Source organism: Leopardus geoffroyi, chromosome A1 (genome assembly GCF_018350155.1).
Source record: "Leopardus geoffroyi isolate Oge1 chromosome A1, O.geoffroyi_Oge1_pat1.0, whole genome shotgun sequence".
Classification (NCBI taxonomy): Eukaryota; Metazoa; Chordata; class Mammalia; order Carnivora; family Felidae; genus Leopardus; species Leopardus geoffroyi.
In genome coordinates, this window is record NC_059326.1 from 231,147,929 (window position 1) to 231,169,489 (window position 21,561).

General features: G+C 52.3%; 1 protein-coding gene across 3 annotated transcripts in view; it reads left to right on the plus strand.

Moving 5' to 3' along the window:
- Positions 1 to 21,561, plus strand: part of LOC123578785 (death associated protein) — a 66,023-nt gene that overhangs the window by 32,360 nt on the left and 12,102 nt on the right. Inside the window, exon 3 of one of the 3 annotated variants that reach the window (XM_045441988.1) lies at positions 402 to 2,723. The exons of the other annotated variants lie outside the window; for them this stretch is intronic. Coding sequence (XP_045297944.1) covers positions 402 to 534 — 133 coding nt within the window. The 3' untranslated portion in view covers positions 535 to 2,723. Of the gene's footprint in view, positions 1 to 401; positions 2,724 to 21,561 lie in introns of those variants that run through there. 3 annotated transcript variants of the gene reach the window in all.

Here is a 21,561-nt window from a genome sequence, read left to right on the forward strand (position 1 = left end):
AGATGCACTTATCAAAATATTATTTTAAACTATGACATAGTTATTCCTTTGAAACTGTAATAACAAGATTTCATGACAGGTCTAATGGCCGCTGTCACTTTGAGGTAGTAATGAACGGCACGACGTTTTAAGACGCCTGCCTATGGGAAGGCTACTGTGAGATGGGGTCCCGGGTGTTGCCCACACAGCGACAGCTCGCTTCTGAATCCCTGGGGAAAGGGAATGTTACATGTCAGTTAGGTGCTGATGAGAACAAAGGTACACGGTCCGTTGGTTGGTCTCCCCCGTTCCCGGTTCTTGGGTGCCCTGATTTCTGTTTCGGAGCCCCTTGGGTTAAGAGAACCTCATCCTGTTCCTCTCAGAGCCACGTTAGATCAACACGTTTATGTCTCAACTCACAGGTCAGGTTTACATCACACAGTTCTTCGAGGACCTGGGTGTCGGCATGATGCTCAGACTTCCAAACCCCAGATGTGCCTTCACCGTGGAAAGAACCCATGGCTGCGTTCCAAGTCTGCATGCTGCGAGTCCTGACTGCCTGGTCGTAGCCACATGTAGAGAACACGCACAGGCAGACAGATGAGATTTCCCCTCGGACGATCAATGTCCCCTGACGCCCCGCCCTCAGACCTCAGTGCTGTTTTCTGTTCCCCATTCGAGAACATGCCTGTCCTCCCGTGCCAGTCCTCGCCCCGATGGTGGCTACCCGCCGAATGGCTCTCCCCGGCCTGGCCGCCTGGCCAGAGCTGTCTGCCGGCTGGAGGGACGGCACCGTCCTGCGTCTGGCTTCAGCTCGCCTCTGCAGGGGCGTGGAGCCCAGGGAGCTCAGCTTGGGGCGCAAAACTTGACCTTCCCTCCCAGATTTGTGACCTGCTGCTTGTGTGGTCGTGGAAGAAACACTTAAAACCCTGGAGCCTGGGGGCTTGGGCTTCTTGGGTGTAACATGGGGGTAAAAATGAAGACCCCTCACAGGGGGAAAAGACCCCCCTCTGCACAGGATAAGGCACTTTACGAATGCCCGTTGTTGATCACTGGGAAAGTTAAGGGCTCTTTCAGCCAGGACTTCAAGGCTCATGTGTAGAGGCACACGCTGGCCTGGCCGTGGCCGACAGCTCCTGGTGGTCTTGTGGGCACCTGCCCTTTGTAGCCCAGCCAGCCTTGTGCCATCCAGCCTTCCTCGAAGACCTCTCTTCCTGCACGTTTCCCTGAATCTGCGGCCTGAGCAGGCCATGTCCACTCGCTTACCCAAACTGTATTGACCCTTCTAGACCCACACGAGCTCCTTTGTCACGAAGCTTTTCCTCACTGCTGCAGTCCTGGGGTCTGCCCCCACCTGACTTCTCTGCACATGAGCTCGACGTCCCTCTGTGTCAGTCGGCTCAGGCCGTCACAGAGTCATAGACTAGGCGGCGTAAACAACAGAAATGTGCTTCCTGGCAGTCGTGGAGGCTGGAAGGCCAAGATCAAGGTGCTGGCGGTATTGGAGTCTTCTGAGGCCCCTCTCCTTGGCTTGTGGATGGCTGTCTCCCGGCCGTGTCTTCGCCTGCTTCCCTCTGTGCGTGTCTGTGTCCAAATTGGCTCTTCTTATAAGGTCACCCCTCATAGTGGATCGGGACCCACCCTGATGACCTCATTTTAACTAAATGATCTCTTGAAAGACCCTGTCTCCGGCTGCGGTCACATTCTGAGGTCCTGGGGGTTAGGCCTGGGGGCCACCGTGCTGCCTGTAACAGCCCCTCCCTTAGCATGGGGTCGTCACCTGCCGAGGCCTTCCCGGCTGCCTGTGTTCTCTGTTTCCCTGAGATTGTCTTCTCTTTAAGGGAGTGTCAGGCCCTAGATCACTTACGCACCACCGCGGGGCTCGAGGCCCCACTCGGAGGGCGGCGTGAGAAGGACGGAAAGAGGTACCTCACCCTAAATCAGCTAGTGATGGGCTAATCCGGAGGACGGGGCACAGCCCTTGTAGGGCAGAGCACGGAGAGGCACCAAGAGCGAAGCAGAAGAGAAGATGCCTTAGGGGTCCTGAGGACTTTAAATGCCAAGAGTAAGAAAGTGTGGCCAGCGCAGCCCTCCCAGGGTATGAATGACACTAGACAAGGCCAAGTGCATCTGCCAGAGCCCCGGTTTCTAAAGAGAAGAGCTTCCGGCCCAAGCTGGGGGGGAGACCGTGCAGCCAGGGGGCTGGGGGCCGCAGGTAACTGTTGGCAGGTCTGCCTGCCCTTAACCTCTCCCTCTAAGCGAACAGGAGAGTATGAGCCTTCCCTCTCCCTCATTCCCAAACCGGGAAGCGTGGACCCCTGGCAGGGTTTATGCCACGTTTGACAATTTCAAATACTTCCAAGAGGTTAAGTTTTACATTCACTCGTGTTTAAATTAAGGCTCTCAATTTTATTAGCTACATCGCATTTTTTCCTCTGTCCCTTCTTTCCTCGTCCGACGAGCTCCCAGGGTGAGCATGGTGTTTCAGACCGTGCGTCTACAGCTAACCCTGTACCCAGCTCTCTAGCCCTTGCCACCTGCCCTGCCCAAGACAAACTGAATGCCATCTGTCCGTCCCTCCATACCTGCTTCTCTTTCGTCCCACCTTGCAACTTAAACCCCAAGATGGAGGAGCTGTTGCTGCCACCCCCCAGCACGAACACACACAGCACGCTGTGTGTACCTCCAGTCCTGTGCCCACTGCGCCCTCTGTGCCCAGACGCAGGAGTCTGGATGTTTCTAGAGAAAAATCACACGACCTACCCTACTTGACTCACTCCGGATTTCATGGCAGGGCCCCGTCCGGCTCACCTTCTACTTCCTGAGGTGACTGTCCCCCTCAGCCCGTCTCTACCCCACCTCCACTGTCTGAGCCCCCAGACGGTGAGAGCTCCCCCCGAGGAGAGCCAGGCCTTGGTCACCTGCGCATTCCCCCGTCCCTGGCCCTGGAGGCTGCCTAGCAAATACCAGAAGCCTCTCCTCCCTGCTCCCGAGCGCCCTTGCTTGAGTCTCGGCTTCCCTGCCTGGGGAAAGGCCACACAGTATGGAAGTTGTGTTTTTAAAATCTCTCTCTCCCCTCCTTAGAACACTCCGCGTGTGCCAGGCTCGGGGGTAGGCCTGGGGCGAAGCCCTGAGGGCAAGGCCAGCCCTGAAAGCATGGACACACCGCAGGCAGTCCCTGGGAGGGACTCAGGCTGGGACGGGTTGAGTCGGTGCAGAAGGGTGACTGAGTCTGGGTTCTAAGCCTGGGTCTAAGCTGAACCGGGGCGTTTTCCCCAGGGCCACACCACAGGCCGAGTGGGAGGGCACCATCTGCCCGTGCCTCTCGTGGCCAGGTGCAGAGCTCTACGAGGTGAGGGGCTCCCCATCACCTCCAGAAGACCGTGCATGGTCCTCACTCGAGGTGTCCCTGATGTGGCCTCCCCACACCTGCACCTCCCATCGTGTCTACTACTAGGTTGTGGTCTTGCTTTGCTCTCCCCTCCTCACTCTCTGGACATCCCCCCCCACCCCCTGCACTAGGCTTCAAGGCCTGATACAAAAGTCGACCTGATCTCACCAAGAACCTTCTGTCACCTGTAAACCCCTTAGCAGACCTCTGTGACTCAGTGTTTTATCTATGTTGTGGCTCTGGGGACAGGTTTCCCAGAGGCATCTTGGTGCCATGAGGTGAGCTCAGGATGACGGATGGGGTTAAACCTGGTTCTGCCAGGGTCACCCTGTGGCTTTCGCCATGTCCCCGTGACGCCCTGAGCCTCAGTCTCCCATTTTGGAGATGGGGCAGTAATACTTTGTCCAGAGGATTTTGCGGAGGATTTAATGCGATAGAGGCTGGCAGGGCTCCCATGTGGCCAATAGCAGCCAGGAGATCCCAGGGTGCTCTGTCCCCCCTGAGACCTCAGGGAGGAAATGTTCTAGATGGGCCTGGTTGGGGCGGGGAGATAGTGTTTACGACGTGTGTGTGTGTGTGTGTGAATGCAGGTTAAAAACTGTTTCCAGATTAAAAACTGAATTGCCTCAGCACCGGTAGTGAATTTTCCCTAACGTGTTTCTGAAGGTGGGGGGAGTAGAAACTCGGTGCTGCCCTCCCCCGCTCAGAGCACAGCCTGGTTCTCAGCCTTGAGTCGTGTCAGCGTCCCATGGGGGTGGGTGAGACACTGGGGTTTCTGACTGAGGAGGTTCTGAGGGGCCCAAGGATGTGCAACTCCGGCCAACCCCCAGGTGCACCGATACTGCCTGGAGGGACCACACGTCCAACCACCGCTCGAAGGAATACAGGCAAAACACCTGCAAACCGTGTTTAGAGACGACCGCTCAGCTCTTTTGAGGGCCTCACCTGGGACACATTACAAGTAGCTAAATGTCAGCTTATTTTGCATTGACCGCTTTTTCCATGCCAGTGTGAGCCGTGAGCACGTTCCTCGTGTAGCATTTCTCGCAGCCTGCTTCCTGGCACGAGGGTCCTGGAAAGTACTCTGATAACAAGTCCCGTGGTCAGAGAGGTCAGGCAGGTGTCCTCCTGTGGTCTCCTGTGGGGAACTCCCAGGGCCCCTCAGCCTGCGACCTGGCCCGAGAGAGCCACAAAACCCCACGTGCAGCCCTGTGCCCCGTGCGGGGGGAGGTTTATGAAGACAGCTGGGCAGCAGGCTGGGCTATGAGACCTTCTCCTTCTCCGGAGGTGGAATTTCTTTAACATGTCACCTGTTTACCTCATTCCTCTCCGAAAGTACATTCAGTTTGGGTCTTAAACCTAGAGCGACAGTTACACCATCTTGGGGCACCTGGGTGGCTCGGTCACTTAAGCGTCTTGACTTCAGCTCAGGTCATGATCTCACGGCTCATGGGTTCGAGACCCGCGTCGGACTCTGTGCTGACAGCTCAGAGCCTGGAGCCTGCTTCAGATTTTGTGTCTCCCTCTCCCTCTCCGCCCCTCCTCTGCTCCTGCTCTGTCTCTCTTTGTCTCTCAAAAATAAATAAAAGTTAAAAAATAAATAGAAATAAAACCACCACAACAAAAAACAGTTATACTGTCTTAACTAAACTGTGGTGGGATCACATGACATTGGGCTTTTGTTATCTGCTCTCCCACGTCGTCTGCCTGGCTTTTCATAGCAGTGTGGGTACTTCTGAACAGCAAATCTAAACACTTACAAACTCATGCAGTAGAACTTCACCAATCTGTATTAATTCTACCGAATGGTTGTGTGATAGACTTTTTAAAATTCCAAATTATAAAATATTTATTAAGAAATAGGGTATTGTTGCTTTCATGATCATACTGTAACTCGGACTTGTCTAATTACAGTGCTTCCAGTAGATTCCTCCTAGGGGGCGCATGATTTAATGCATAAGTAAGACTTCTGTATAACAAACATATCAGTTATTTGTGTATAAATTTTCATTGTAGGGTGTTTTGGGTTTCTCCCCCAAACCTTCCTTCTTTAAAGGGTTAATGTTCTTCCTAGCATCTCGTTTATGTGGCCTGTCTGTGCAGCCACCTTAGAAGAAACCACCCCTGTGACAGCACCTGTGAGCAGCAAATGGAAGTTTGGGAGGGTTTCTTTTAGTGCATTTCGTCAGAGAAGACTGTGTTTTCCAAACTGTGGGTTGTGGCCCATGGTGGGTCATGAAGTCAGGTCAGTGGGTGGAGACCAGTATTTCTTTTCATGTTTATTATTTATTTTTAAGAGAGAGAGAGAGAGAGAGAGAGACAGAATCTGAAACAGGATCCAGACTCTGAGCTGTCAGCACAGAGCCCAACGTGGGGCTTAAACCATGAGCCGCGAGATCATAACCTGAGCCAAGGTCTGATGCTTAACCAACTGAGCCACCCAGGCGCCCCCCCCCCCCCCCCCCCGCCTTCTTTTAATAGAATAGGATGAAACAGAAAATATCAGAGTGCATTCCAGGCTGTAGGAGTCAGACCATGTGTTTCATGTATGTATGTGGGTCTGTCTGCGTGCACAGGGTCACAGTGTTAAAAGACCCAAGTTTTTTATTGTGGGTCATGGTCAAAATACAGGACAGATCTTTGAGAAAATAGCTTAAGCAACGGCAGAGTCGAAAAGCACGCCTGACTTAAGATGAAACTTGTCTTCCTTAGTGTCCTGCTTTGGCCCCCTGTCCCCTTGTCCTCTCCGGGCTTTGCAGCACCCACCCGGTAAATGAGCTCCAGCAACGCTGAGTTTGTACCGTCAGTGGGATTCCTTTGCCCTGTGAAAGGTTGATTCGTGCGCTTCGGACCAAAGAAGAGTTTGGGCACCTAAGGGGGCAATGACTGCACAATGGCCCGCACCGAAGTGGGCGACTGGTGGACAATTTACTCTGGAACTGGACTCGGGGGGTTGGTGCCCCCAGCGTCCACCTTTGGATCGGTGCTGGCTGCCATATTGCAAAGTATTTTGAATATTGAACCGTAAATTATTATAGGGTCACCGGGGTGGCTGAGTCGGTTAAGCATCCAACTTCGGCTCAGGTCATGATCTCGCAGCTCTTGGGTTTGAGCGCCACAACGGGCTCTGTGCTGACAGCGCAGAGCCTGCTTCAGATTCTGTGTCCCACCCACCCCCTCTCTGCCCCTCCCCTGCTCTCTCTCTCTCTCCCTCAAAAACAGACCTTAAAAAAAATTTTTTTTAATGAACTGTAAATTGGTACAACCCAGCGTGCTGCCGTTGAGAAGACAGAGCCATCCCCAACCCCCTCTCCCTGGTCCCCCGCCCACCTGGGGTCTGGTGCCCGCCTCGCTCAGCTAAGTGCCGGTCTTCTGGAGCCCAGCGGAAACATCGGGCTCTTGCACCTGACGCCCCTGCTGTACCTACTCCTGTGGCGTCTTGTCCCTCCCGGGACAAGCCGTTTGCCTAAATGTAGGCCTCCCGTCAATCTCCCACCATGTGGTCCCCACCGGCCCCCAGCTGCCTCAGGTGTGTGCAGCCTAGCACAGTGCCTTGGAGGCGGATGGCTGGCTTCTCTTTAAAGCCGACCCCCTACGACTTCTCCGTGTGGGTTTGGGACTTGGCCTGCCCCCTTGTGTCTTACAGTTGTGGGGATCCCGATCAGGAAAGGAGAAATCACTTGGCCAAGGTTACGCGGTCAGGGGAAGACAGCGGTGGTTTGCACTGTTCCTGAGGAAAGACCAGAATAGTCTACGTGCATGGGGATTCCCCGGCACCTGGACCTCTTAGTGGCAGGGGCTGACCTGCTTTCCCCTCCACCCGCTCTCTGACCTGCAGTGTAGGCTTCACAGGCACACCTCTGGCCACGTCTGCGATGCAAGTTAATGTCTTTACTTTAAATCATTTCATGACCTGGGGTGCCTGGGTGGTTCAGTCGGTTAAGCGTCCGACTTTGGCTCAGGTCATGATCTCGCAGTCCGTGAGTTCGAGCCCCACGTCAGGCTCTGTGCTGACAGCTCAGAGCCTGGAGCCTGCTTCGGATTCTGTGTCTCCCTCTGTCTCTGCCCCTCCCCTGCTCATGCTCTGTTTAAAAAATAAATTAAAAACATTTTTAAAAATTTTAAATCATTTCATGACCTTAGCTGTTCTCAAGTTAGTAAAGGTGTGTTCTTCATAAAATTCCATGATAGTTTTGTCTCACAAACCATTAAAAGAAATTCTTCCTACAGGGCGCCTGGGTGGCTCAGTCAGTTAAGCATCTGACTTCAGCTCGGGTCCTGATCTCACAGTTCGTGGGTTCCAGCCCCAAATCTGACAGTGTGGAGCCTGCCTGGGATTCTCAGTCTCCCTCTTTCTCTGCCCCTCCTTCACTTGCACTTTCTCTCAAAATAAATAAACTTAAAAAAAAAAAACAAAAACAAAAACGAAATTCTTCCTAGAACAGACGTTTCTTATCTGCCTAGGCATTGATTTGTAAAGTTAGTCTTAACCAGTCCGTCTGATTTCCTTAAAAGCCAGCGACATTTGGGTGAATTCACACAACTGTGCTATAGCCACAAAAGGTCTTAAGGTAGCTTCAGGTCTGGACTTTGGAAAACCCTGGCTGCTGTTAGGGGCCAGGTTCATGACCATGGATCCTGCCTGGCTCCGCCTCTTACTGGCTGTAAGCCTGGGCAGCTTACTACACTTCCCTGGGCCTGGGTGTCCTCGTCCGTAGATTGTGAGTGATGATAGCACTTCCCTGAGCAGGCTGTTGTGAAGATTACATAAGTCATGTGTCTGCGGCACCTAAAACAGCTCCTGGCACAGAATAGGAGAGAAATATTAGCTCTCGTTAGTAGTATTCCATTATGTCTCTTTATCTCTTTTATTTTACAGTCAAAAACCTGGAACTGAAAGTAAATCCTAAGACTCTGTAAACGGATAGCTGTGGTGTTTATAGAATATTTAAGGCCCAGTGTGTTTAGAAGGACGCCTTTGCCTGTCCCCACTGTGCGACGCATTCCACGTACGAAGTCAGACCGGAGGCAGATGGCCAGTGCTGTTCCCGGACACCGCAGCCCAGTCGGGTGTTAGGGCATCTTTTCAGCGTTGCACCGTTTGATATAATTGCCGGTGCTGAGCTAAGCTCACTCTCCCAGGCCAGAATTTGGAGATGACTGTGGCTACTTTCTCGTCCCACCTGATCACACGTGTTTGAGAAATGCTTTGTTTCTGGGGATCTCACACGATTTCAGGGGCAGTAATTGCCCAAATGAATGTCACTTTGTTACGGCTCGTGAAACTGATCTTCGACCTTGGCGCCGCTCTCCCACCTGACCAAGGATTTAGAATTTCCCAACACATACATACGTTCAATAATTCCAGAAGAAAAGCAGAGTGCAAAGGCATGACTTGACCTTACTTTTAAACCTGCCCTCCCACCACCTCGCTCGTAAAAGGTTGTACTGAGTTGGAAAGGAAAATTGGAGGAGAGCAGACAGTGTCTCAGACCAAAGTTGAGTTCCCCTGCTTCCTGTTACCCAGCAGGATTTGCAGACAGTGCCTGCCCGTGAGGGGGGGCGTCCGGCCTGGAGGGGCCGCTCCTGTTCCACCACAAAGACTAGGCGCTGGGCATCAGAGCCAGACACACAGCGGTAGAACATTCTCAGGCTCGTCCGTCCGTCCGGTGACGGCACAGTGCGTGGCGGGAGGGGGCCCCGCGGTGGTGGTGGAGGAGGAAGACAAGGAGGGTGGAGAAATGGACTCTTAGACAGGGTCTCCTGATACTCATGGTGGGTTCTCTTTCAGCCTTTGAGGTAAAGCGCTTTCCAGATGGATACGCTGCTCTCAACTCTACATAAAAGCATAAATTCAACAGTCGAACTTGCCTTTAATCGGCGTCCCAGAGTGTGTCGATGCTGACGGGGACTTCTGCCCCAAAGGGTTCCAGATTCAAATGCATTTGGGAAACACGGGTTCAGTGAAGTTAATCTGGTTTCCTTAGTTGGCTCCGGGTCCTAGTGCCTGACCCACGAAGGGAATACAGGAGGAGCGGTGTTGCCAAAGACTCAGTTGACCAAGGTCACGCGAATCACATTGCAAGACTGGAGATGGGCTGAACAGAGGTGGGGCCACAGCGCGTGTGGCGGGTGGCAGGAGGGCAGTTTGCCGGAGAATCTGAGGACCCGGGTTCTTGTCCCGGCCCCGCCTCCTCCCAGCCCCCAGGCCACGGGGGACGTGGCCACCTGTCCCAGTCAGCTGCTTCCTTGTGCAAAAGGAGGCCAGGGCTACCCGTGTGCCACCCACCCTGCACACCTCGCAGCGGAGGGCCCTGGAACCTGGGCAGACAGGCTCCGGAGATCAGCAGAAGGCCTGCAGAGGTGAGACGGGGTGTTCGTGTGCCATCCGCCGTCTCCGCCAGGACAGGAGGTGGTGGAGCTGACCACTGGGGAGAAATTCTGGCTGCGTCGGTTTTCTTCTGCCTTGCCGACGTTTGGCTTACATGCGTGAACCGTGCTGACTCTGGTTAGAGACATGCCTAGACCCGACCCAGCCTCCCCGGGTAATCCCAGAGTGAGTGAAGCCGAGGCTGCTCTTCCCCCCTTGACGGCCGTGCCCTCCTGTGTCTTCCAAATGCAGTTCTGTCGGTGCCGGAGGGAGTGGTAGCCAGAGCTGCTTAGGAAGGCGTAATCGGAAAGTGCCCACATGTCCCCAGGACAAGCAGAACGCTCAGTCCGGAGGCCTCGGGAAACTGCGAAGGTTTGCGTCTTCGTGCTGAAACTCACACGGTGGCAAAAACTGAACTGGTGTGAGGCTGCTTATAGTCCTTTCCCGGCTAATTTCCATACTTGGTGCAATATCCATACGTTTTGCTCTAGAAGATATTACTGAGTTTAAGGATGGGGTGTTGCCCCAGGACCCCTGTGGGGGTGTTCATCATACATGATTGATGTAACATGTTGTCTTTAAACATTTTGAAAAAAAAAATCTGAAGTTTGAAACCTGTCTGGCCCCGCGGGTTCCAGGTAGGAGGTCAGGGGCCATAATGGAAACTGAGGCGCCGGTGAAGCGAATGGCACCCACGCCGGCAGAGGGTTTGAGGAGCAGGCCGCGCTGTCGTGGATCCAGGTAACGGGCTGCCGCCCCGTGAAGGACGCTCAGCACTGTCGTGGCACCTGGCGAGACGCCTCCCCGCCCCCTCCCGTTGCTTCCCTCTTGAGGCCACAGACAAGGCGGGGGTGCCAGGCTCTGGACCGGGTTGGGGGAGGTGAAGGCACAGCCCCACCACGGACCCGCTCTCTCCCTCCATCAGGGCCCTCTGGGAGGCTGCCAGGGAGAAGGCTCCCTGATACCCCCTCGCCCAGGCTGTTCGGTCAGGAAGCAGTTGGCTCACACCCCAGGAAGCCAGCCACCGCCAGAAGCCAGCAGTGTTTCGTGAGCCTTAGAAATCTTGTTGCACCGGTCTGCTGTAAATTACTGAATCAACGCTGCGCATTTATAGCCACTTCTTAATAGTTTAATAACTTACTCATCCCTTATGGATGCTTTCGTATATGTCTTCTAATTGTTAGGGAAAAGAGGCCTTTTAGAGCTCACGTCATCGGGCTCCTCCCTCGGTGATGCTTCCAGAATGCTAAAACAGAATCCCACACCACTGCTCCTAAGCGTAGAGTACCTGACACAGCAAAGCGACCTGTCCACGTGGAGTCAGGCGTTTGCCCGCACCCGGGGGCTGCAGAAACCAGCCGGCCAGTCTCAGCCCCGAGACTCCCCTCACTGGCATTTCGTGTCCTGCCCTCGGGTTCCGTGGATTGTGAGACACTACGGGGACCTCGGCATCATTAATACTGTTTCTGAGGGGGAAAAAAGCCTCTCTGTGTCCACATAAGTGACCGCTCTGGCTTGGCACTGGACCTCACTCATGTTCTTCAGTGCTTGGTGACAACAGGGAGTCGAGTCCACAGCAGCCAGCCACGTGTCCTAACATGTACTTGAGATGAGCAACCATCGTTAGGAGACGGCCGTAGGTAAGGAAGAAGTTTCCAGATGAAGACCTGGGTCCTTCGGGCATTTGAGAATCCAGCTGAAGAGGCAAAGCCTGTAAGACTGTCCGCGTTGAGGGGACGGGTGGTGACGGAGGCTGCACACTTTGATCTTCTCCAGGCTCCTGAGAAGATGGTTTGGACGTTACAGTCCCTTTTGCATGGAACTGGACTTTTGTCATGGGTGAAGTCGCATTTCATAAAAAAAGACGCCGGTTTCTTTACAAGGTTGGCTGCCTTTGAGCCGGGACCTCAGTCTGGTTACCTGTACTTTTTGACCCATTCTAGATTTTTAGGGAAATACGGGGAGAGTCCTGCTAAGAAATCCAGCCCTTGTTGGCACCTGCCAGGAATTGCCATATAGAAAGACGATGGGGTTTTTCCTGTTAAATGTCTTAATTCAGACTCTTGAGAGTGGTTTGAAGAAGGATGTACCCTTCCTTCTCCTTTTTCTGCCCCTAGCACCCCTGTCCTTCAAGATCTGACCGATGGAAGCTTGACGTGAGGTGATCTGAAGAAGGGCCTCTTAGCCTCAGCCCTTTCTCACTAATTCAAGCCGTTTACTAATTCAAGAACCCCAGGTTCCCTCCCCATCACCAGCTGGTCGGTAGGTAACAAAAATAAATCCACCTGATCTCTGATGGCTCCCTTGCAAACCTCTGAGGCCCTCCATACACAAGGAGTCGCGTGCATTTCTGAGACGTGGGCAACAAACATCCCCAATTAATCCCCTGGGGTCATTCGATCCCGCCTCTGCTGCAGCCTGGGCCAGCCGTGCTCACGCATTGGCCGCATTTGTTGAAGCTCTGTCTACACCAGACGCTGCAGTGCTTTGGAACAACAGATGCCACCACCGTCCTTGACCTTCAAGGGGAACTCGTTGTGCAAAAGTCTACGCTGCACGGATAAGTGGGAAGTTTTTGCGGGAACACAGCTGGGAAAGAATCCACACAGGCCGGCAGATCGGGGAAGGCATTGGAAAGATAACATGTTAGCTGGCCTTCGAGCAGGTGTTTCCCAGCTGACTCAGTGTTAATAGACCAGAGGGGACATTAGCATTTCTTCCATGCACAACGAAACTCCTAAAAGCCCTGGGAATGTTAAGGTTAATTCTAGAATTCTGCAGCTCGGCTTGGAGTGACTCTGCAACATGTTTAGACCGGTATGGTTTGAGGGTGAAAGGTGGTGTGGCTAGTAATTATGCCAGGACCGAGGCCGGGCCAGCAGCCCCAGGAATCAGGGACGCATGACCACCCCAGGGACAGCTGAGGCTGATTCTGCGTCCTCTCCACCGGTCAAGGAGGACGCAGCAGGGCTTAGCTGCTTCTTTTTCCTAGAAAATATAGGAAGACAAACATGCCATCTGCCTTTGTATCATTTTTGAAGACTGCATTGCAGAAAATGTTTGTACGGATGTCACCGAGAGTGGTTTAAGACTCTCTCCCAGCCGTGTTACTGCACCATAAAGATGCTGTCTTTTCTTTTCTAGTCAGATCAGCACTTTTTTGAGGCAAATGCCGAGGAAAAGCAACAAATTGCATCTTGAGCTTAAGAAGAGCTCCCCTTTAGGGTTCTTTGTACCTGATAGAACTTAGTTCCTTAAGACAGTGCTCCAAGCAAATGCTCCCATTCCGGCTGCCTTTGTGAAACAGGCAGCATCGATACAAACGACTTTGATCTGGGTGCTTTGTTTACGTATCTCCTTTGTTTCCTTAGGAAAAGCCTCAAAGTGAGTGGATGCCCCAGTCCCTGCCTTGCTCCCACAGGCGCCCTGCCCCTCACCTTTCCCAGTTCCTCCCGGGCAGCACCTTTCCTTGTGGTCTGTCCCTCTGGTTTCCTAGGTGACAGCTTGATCATCAGATGCCTACCTGAGGCTATGGAACAGTGCAAACACGGGTTTACACCCCCTCCTCCAGGACCCACAGAGTTTCTAGAAGAGAATATTCTCTCCCACTGCCCACATGAGGACTCCCATTTGTCAGGCGGTGTATTCTGGTTTTGATTAACAAAATGCAAAGCAAAATTGGGTTATCTTATCTAGAGCATGTGACCTAGAGAAACAAGGGCCCCGGGTTCACTGGCAAGTAGGTTAGGTCTGTGTTGAGTTCCAGTCCACCCTGGGGAGCCCAGGGCCCTCATGCAGTTAGGCTCCAGGAGGGCAGGCCCCATTTGTGTCCTCAGTACCCAGCCCTGTGGCTGGCACCAGTGGTTTCCCAGAAAATGCTTATTCGATGCAGGGGCCCAGGCATGTTGGTGGCATGCAGAGATCCCCGTGTGCAGACCCCCCAATGCCACTGGCATCTGCACTGTCCTAGACCTCAGCTGGGTCGGGTCGAGCTCCGCCGCCAGGACCAACTCTTCAACTGAAAGGTCCACCTCTCCCAACCCTAACAAATGCCTCTTCCTGCAGGCCCAGCAGGTGTCCCAACCTTGTTTGCATCACATTTTAGCTCATTTACATTTATTGTGATTCACTGCTGTGAAGTTCAGAGGAGTGAAAGTTCTTACACTCTGAACTATAACCTTGCTGTTCTTACACTTTCCCTCACTCCCTCAGCCTGAGCCTCGCTTTGTACGGCCGTGGCCTCGGGACAGTCTCTCCTTGGCCTCCAGGTCATTGCTGGTTCAGTCCTCTCCCCACCTGGCGACATCTGCACCGTGGTCCCCAAGCATTGCCTAAGGGTGCCGGGAGCTGCCCTCCAGGCACAAGGATGTGCTTCTCTGCTCTGACTTCTCTGCATATGATAGCCATCACCCTGTCCTCCCTCCCCTCTCTAATGTGGCCTCGAGATATGTTCAGTTTACCCACGCATCTAATAGTGGTTCTCTCCTTGAGTCACTGCTTTTATGTGCAGCCTGCCTTACCACATGGAGCTCACTTGATCTTCCCCAAATTCCCCTGAGCTCCAGAGGAGCTATTAGTTCCTTATTTCGGGTGAGGAAACTGAGTCTCAAGTGTGTGCTGCCACCTGGCTGTCACAATGCCCGTTTTCTGTCTGGCGGCCCTGTTCTCCTTTTCAGCGCCACGGAACTGCCTCACCATTCTGTTATCTGCTTCACTTTTTCATACAAGGCACGTCGAATGCTTCTTTGGTGGCAAAAGCAGGTTTCTGGCTGTCCCCATGGAAAGAAAGGTAGCAGATGCCTAAAGGGAGCTCTTGGAAGGAGGAAGTGGTAACGAGAGCCTCGGGCATGGGGTCCAGGGCGCCATGTGTCGGACGCTTGCTTTACCCCGTGCTTCTGTTCTTTCCTCCTCCACCTGAGGTGCTTATTCAGCAAGTGCAGGGAGATGCTCTGGTTCCCCAAGGTCCCCAGGAGCAGCCCTGGGGGACTTTGCATCCTTGACGGAGAATCGGCCCGTGGAAGTCCTTCCTGTGGGTGAAGATAAGGATATGCTCCGTTTTCTTACGGTTGCTACGGAGACTGGCCACACTGAAACAGGAATGACCTGTGTCTGGAAAATCATGATGACCTGTTTTCCGCTTCTGGGAAACCTCACAGGAGTCCCCCCTTGATGACATTCGAGGGGCCCCTGGGTCCAGCTCTCTGATGGCTTCCACCTCCACCCAGCCCCCACTGCGGAGTCCCAGACAACGGATGATCACCGAACACTCGCTAGTGGAGGAGAAGAGACGGTGACGAGCAGTGGGGGTGAGCCCGGTGTCCCTCGAGCTGCTGAACAGCAGGAAGCAGGAAGTGCGTCAGATGAAACTCCAACGCTGCCCGATTTTGAGGCGTGCTTGGTACTTTTAGACGTGTGTCTGTTGAATGAATAAACAACTGATACCAACAGACAAACCACAAATAAACCTTAGGGTCCTGACTACATTAATTTACCCAGGGAGTGAGCTGGTCACCGGGATCAGAGCAGCAGGACTGTTCAGTGTCAGGGAGTGAAGGAAGACGTTAGTCAGTGCCCGGAGTGCCTTTCTCACCAGCGTAAGTGACTTTGACGTTAGTCCACCCCACGGCTTGTCCCTATCATGCTCGCGCGCTACTTGGATATTCCGGAGCCTCTGTTCTAAACAGGTGCGGGAGGGCAGGGCTCTTGGATTGAACGCAAGTCCTCATAACTCACTTACTGGTTTGTAAAAGTAAGCAGAGTTAGAGGTGGGTTTCAATTTCTGTGTGCTTGACTTTGCTCCTCTATTTCTATTATTGCTGAAAAAGCATGAGGGTGCGGCGTGACCCGAGGAGGGTCCAGGAGCTAGTGTTTTCAGTCAAGAAGCAGCTGAATTTGCAATCCGGGGACCTTCGAAGGCAGCAGCGTGTTGTGTCCTGCCCGGCTGGCTGGGCTCCTGCTGCTGCTGTCAGCTCACCAAATCCCTCCCTGCCAGGACTTTGGAGGGTGGATTAAGGATATAATTACAGGCGAATCCAGCAACAGAGAAATCCGAAAGCTCTTGTCCATCATCCCGTGTACTTGACTTTAACCTAAGCCGTGTTCAGTCCTCCCAGGCCATGTTTTGACTTTTGCTTGATGCAAAGCTCCCGTGGCCGAAAGTCTCCTGAGAGCAAGTGAAATCTGGCATCTCTCCTTTTTTCTTGTCGGGTTTTCCCGAAAAAACATCTTCACGCTGGCTGGTCCCGTTTCAGGCCAGCCACCTGTTCTCCTGGAGCTGGAAGTGGACCGAGACCACGTGAGATTCTTGGTGTCTGTATTTGATATAATGTCAGTTGGTACATCATCGTAATGGGAATTCTGTTAACACTTGTCAGATTTTTTCCTACTTACACAATCACTTTCCTACTTAAAGCTGTAACAGCTAGAGAAAATATGTACTTGCAACTATGGACACCCTCCTCCCCAAATCACATAATTGTAAATGTGACCCATGACCTTGAACAGCCGACTGGATCTGATTCCAGAACACAGACAGTAAGTACTTTGATTTTAGCACCCACCCACTCAGCACGAACTATTTACTCACCGGCATTCCCTGCAATTGAACTTCAAGAGTCTGACCCCAAAACATGGATGTACTCAGAACCAAAGATGGAATAGCTTTAAGTGTCAATGCTACTTAACGGAAATGAAGTACCGTTTAAAAAATGTGACGCGTAAATATGATGGTTACACAGATTGTCTGATAATTATACAAACTAAGCCGGAGAAAAGAGCATTTCCCTGTTGTAAGGAGTGAGTGGACTGCAGAACAAGAACTTACGAACAGCAACTTCCCAGGCGGCACCGAGGAGCCTTTGCAAGTATCACCAAAATATTCCTTGATTTAGCTTCTCAAGGGGCCACCCACCTACAGCAAACATCTTCCAACAGTGTAGCTTTGGAACTTCAACCAACAGGCAAGCTTTTCTCCCAGCATCTCCTACATTGCCATGTGGTACAACACACAGACTGTTTTTTTTGTTTTGTTTTGTTTTTTTCTTTTTTAAACTTAGCCCTTGTCTTTAATGATAATCTACATTCTTCCTAAAAAGGTATCTTCCCTGGAACGTTTAGCAACATAAAGGAGGCAGTCTTTTTTTTCCCCCCTATGCCTTTTGAATAATACAGGAATCTGGCAGTAAGGGACCTTTTCTCTCTGCAAAAACCCTCCCTTCCTACCCCAGTGTGACCGTATGAGCTCAGAACAAGGAGTGAGAAAAAAAGATGGAAACCCTGGCATTCTTCAAAGAAGCTCTAAGAAACTCTGGAATTCTGTAGTCAAGAGAGAGGGAGGGAGGAGAGAGGAAGGAAGGGAGTGAGAGAGAAAGAAAGGAAAAGAATTTTTAAGTTACAATTAAGAAGACACAATAACACCTTGTGGGCTGTCTTTATTTTGGAAATTAATTCAGGATCTGTTACCACTTAATGTAACTCTGTTGGCGGAGACATAATTCTAAGCCCAGTGTATACATTATTCCATGTAAACTGTCAACTATTCTGGGAAAGAGGTGGTGTTCCCATTACACAAGTGGACCCTGAGGCCCAGAGAGGCTACTCATCTGATCTGAGATTTGAAGCCAGAGCCGTTTGTCTCCAAAGCCAGGGTCCTCAAACGCTCCATTGCACACTTTCCTCTGTGCTTCTGCATCTTTCCCGAACTTTCTACAGAGGCAGTGGCCGAATGAGGTGGATTTTCTAAAGCGTGCAGGTGCCCAGCACCCTGCAGCCCACCCACACCCCGCCTGGAAGCGTGGTTTCCCTCATCCAAAGTGGTCAACCCATTCTTGTGATGCGCGCAGACACCCCCTCTGGCCGGGACGACCCTGTGCATTAAGTCCATGAGATGTGGGCTAACAATTAGAATGCTTGCTATGTGGGCCTTCTCTGTGTCCAGTGAACAGGGACAGGAGGTAAGGACAAAGAGAAGAAGGGAAATCCATCAGTCACACGATGGGATCTCTGTATGGACAGAGCACTAAGCTTAGAGTAGCTTCTGGAAATACGTGTCTAGAGGGAAAATGAAGATTCCCAGGTCCCGTTGAAACAATCAGTAGCTTTCCCAATGGATCCTGAGTGTCGGTAGAACGCATCGTTCACGTCTACGCCACACTCAGGACTTGGGCTGACAGCCTTCTCTAAATAGCAGGGGTTAAAGTGCTGGCATCTGGGCCAACAATGAGCCATGTATCTGTGGGTGGAATGTCATCTGGATGGAAGTCGTTTGAGAAGCCCTCAGAGACCTGGACCCCCACGCGTCTCTAGGACGGACTCAGGAGGATCAGGCCTGGCTAAGGATTTGTCCCAAAGTCAGATGCTCAGTAGGTGTGAGCAAGGGGGTGACATGGCACCACTCCTGACCCCGAGCCTCAGTCGTCTCCTTGAAAATAAGGTGTTAGGAGACCGGTTTGAACACAGGCTCAGACATTCTCTCCCAGAAAAGTACCTTTGCTCGGGCCCTTTAAAAAAGATCTACAAACTCCACATACCAAATCCGGAAGGAACTGGGTTCCAGATTATTTCTCCTTAGATTTAGAATTTTATTTAAAGCCCTTGAGTCATGGGGGCGCCTGGGTGGCGCAGTCGGTTAAGCGTCCGACTTCAGCCAGGTCACGATCTCGCGGTCCGTGAGTTCGAGCCCCGCGTCAGGCTCTGGGCTGATGGCTCAGAGCCTGGAGCCTGTTTCCGATTCTGTGTCTCCCTCTCTCTCTGCCCCTCCGCCGTTCATGCTCTGTCTCTCTCTGTCCCAAAAATAAATAAATGTTGAAAAAAAAAAAAAAAGCCCTTGAGTCATGTTTTATTTCCCTTTAGACAGACTCCCTGGACAATCATCTGTTCCTTAGACGGGGGACACGCCTGTCCTGAGGTGCCCCTGCCCACCGGGGACATCCAGCCTTCAGCTGTCCTCTGCGGAGCGTGTCAGAGCTTTGCGGCCCTACAGCCAGCAAAAGGACCAGCAGCGCCATCTTGTGGGAGTGCTGTGGGCCGCCCAACAACCTTGACTGTCAGTCTTTGAAGAATGACATTACAAAGAAATGCAGTCAAGTAAGCTGTTTCCTTCTGGTCCCCAGCCAGGCTAATTATTATTTTGGTGTCTAGAAAATTAATAACCCAAATAAATTAACGCCAAGCCAGAAAGATATGTCAAGAAAAAAAATGGCTAGGAAGGGTTTGTTTCCCATTTACTGGGAAATATATATATCACCCCAGGTGGGGATATACTTTTCCATAAACTCCATGAGAACACAGGTCGTGTCCTTCCCATGACTCAGCTCACATGTCACCTTGTCGGGGTCCGCGATGACCCCCCCCCTCCTCTAAGAAGAGCACCCTGTCCGTCGCTGTCCTAGAGCTGGTCACCATGTCTGCTTCTGCGCCTGCACCCGGCCTCTGGAGCTGGGTCACCCCCTGAGGGAAAGCCCTGCTTTGTGGCCCCAGGGGGCTCAGTCAGTGTGGCCGAGGCTGAGGCGTGTGAGAGATATGGCAGCGCCTGGGGCCACAGAGGAGCCCTCACGGTCATCTGCGGTCAGGTGCACTGTGTTTCCATTTGTGGGGCTGCATTTGGGTGGGTCCTGCCTCTTCCTCCCCGTTTGACCGCACACAGCACCCCGGAAAGTCTCTGTGGTCTGGGAGCAGCATGGCGCCTCTTGTGAGCAGCCCACAGATTAAATTGGGGGGGGGGGGTGGCTTCTGTTGTGTGTCCTCGGGGGAGGCCTCTTCTCACAGAACTGTTAGCTGCTTATTGGAAAGTGAAATCAAAACTCTGACACAGCCTTCTGGGCCTGAGTGTTCATGTAAGCACTGCTCCCTGACTCACCAGACAACTCTGACTGTTCGGGAGATTTTTAGGGAAAATCCCCTCCTGGGCGCACACTTGTTTTCTTACCGGGAAGGAGTATCACATGATGACTCGCCTGATATAGCCTTTTCTGGGTGGTGCTGGGTTACCACTGACCACTGCCAGCGTCCCGGCCAGTCTTCCTTCCATCCTTGTCTCCTGTTCTGGGACCAGGAGCTGTGGGTGGAGGAGAGGCTGGTGGCCTCAGTACTGAGCATTTCAGATCACTTTCTGCCAAGTCTTTTCTGTCAAAAAACCCGTCACGCGTCATCACGGTCCTTGGCCATGCAGCCTTCAGACAAATTGCTTAACCTCTCTAATTTATCATTCCTTCATCTGTAAAATGGGCATGGTAGTTCCTGCCTCACAAGTTTGAGGGGGTTAGATACAATAATTCTACGTAAAGCACTTAACTCCGTGCCTGGCCCATGGTAAGTGGTCAATAAATAGTAGCTATTATCATCTGAGATCATTGTCATCCCTTAGAAAAATTAAGAAACAACGCGCTACAGGCTTTTATGACCCCATCTGTATACAAACATCTCCCTCTGATATTTTCAGAGTGCATTTACGTGAAGAGGAGAAAATACTTGCAGAGGATAACATAGTGGCCTTCCTTGAACCCAGACCAAAGGCACTAACATGAAAATAATTCTGTTAAATAGAACTCTGCAGCAATGCCTTTGCCGCCATTTTGACTACTTGCAGTAGGATGGGTGACTTGACTGGATTCCCAGTCCTGATCACTGTGTGTGTGTGTGTGTGTGTGTGTGTGTGTCCCCATTCCAAAATGCTCCTACGCAGCAACCAAGCTACCCTAATCTCTGCCAGCACACTTGGGGAGGCATAGACCAAATGCTCATGTAGGCATAGAACATCACCAGCCGTTCACAGAAACCTAGAACAGATGCTCTCTGGAATTAAAGGGAGGAGGAGGAAGGACCCCATGTAAGCAACTAGGAAAGCAGGGTTGCTGCAGAGCAGTGGATACAAATCACGCCCACCATGTTGCCTACCGATAGCAGACCTGGGAAGCTTAGCGTTTTGGTCCTTGCCAGGGAGCCCAGAATCATTTCCCCAGGCTGCGCTGTTCTCCGTAGCTTTGAGGAAGAGGAGCATCAACGTTCCTGGACCCGGTAGGCATCCTGCAGAGGCCTGGGCTGCTGGGGCGCATCTGGAGTGTCGGTGTGGTTCTGGGCAAAGGTCTAGAGACCACACTGGAATGGAGGTGGGGGGAGGGCCCCAGACAGTGAAGGAATTTACAGTCCTGTCCTTTAGCCTGGGAAGGGGGTGTCCCCGAGGTTTGTGGAAGCCCTCCTCAAACATTGAAGGCCTGTCCCGCAGAAGAGGCCTTGGTCATGGGATGGAGCCCCAGATGGTGCAGAGGCCTCCCCGAGGGCCCTCAGGCTCACGTGTGCAGAGACGCGAGGGCGCAGGCCAGGGCGGCGGTCCACGGGGAGGAAAGCTGGATCAGGTCGCATTAGCCTCCTTCCCGGCCCTAATGTCCAGGGCGGCTGAGTCTCTCCTGGCAGAGTGGACAGAAAACGTCACGTCTCCCGAGGCCTGTACTGACAGTCCAGGTCGTGAGGTCTTAAGACACACAAAAAGAATGTAAAGTAATCTTGACGCTTTTTCTGTGGATCCCATGTTGGACTGTCATTTGGATGTGTTGCGTTAAGTTAAATATGTGGCCATTTATTTCAATAATTGCTGTTTTAGATTTTTAGCAGAGCTTTGAAACCATGCATGGTTTTCTCACCCCTGGGGACTTTTATTTAAAGACGAGACCAGAAAACCCAGTCCTGAGGGCCGTCCGCCTTCCACGGGGACACTCGTCCACCACGCATTCCTGGCATCTCATCCCCTGTCTGGGATGCCAAGGAAGCATGGAGCTTGTTCATCAAGGAAACTTAGGAAATAAATAATGAGATCTGTAGTTCAGGA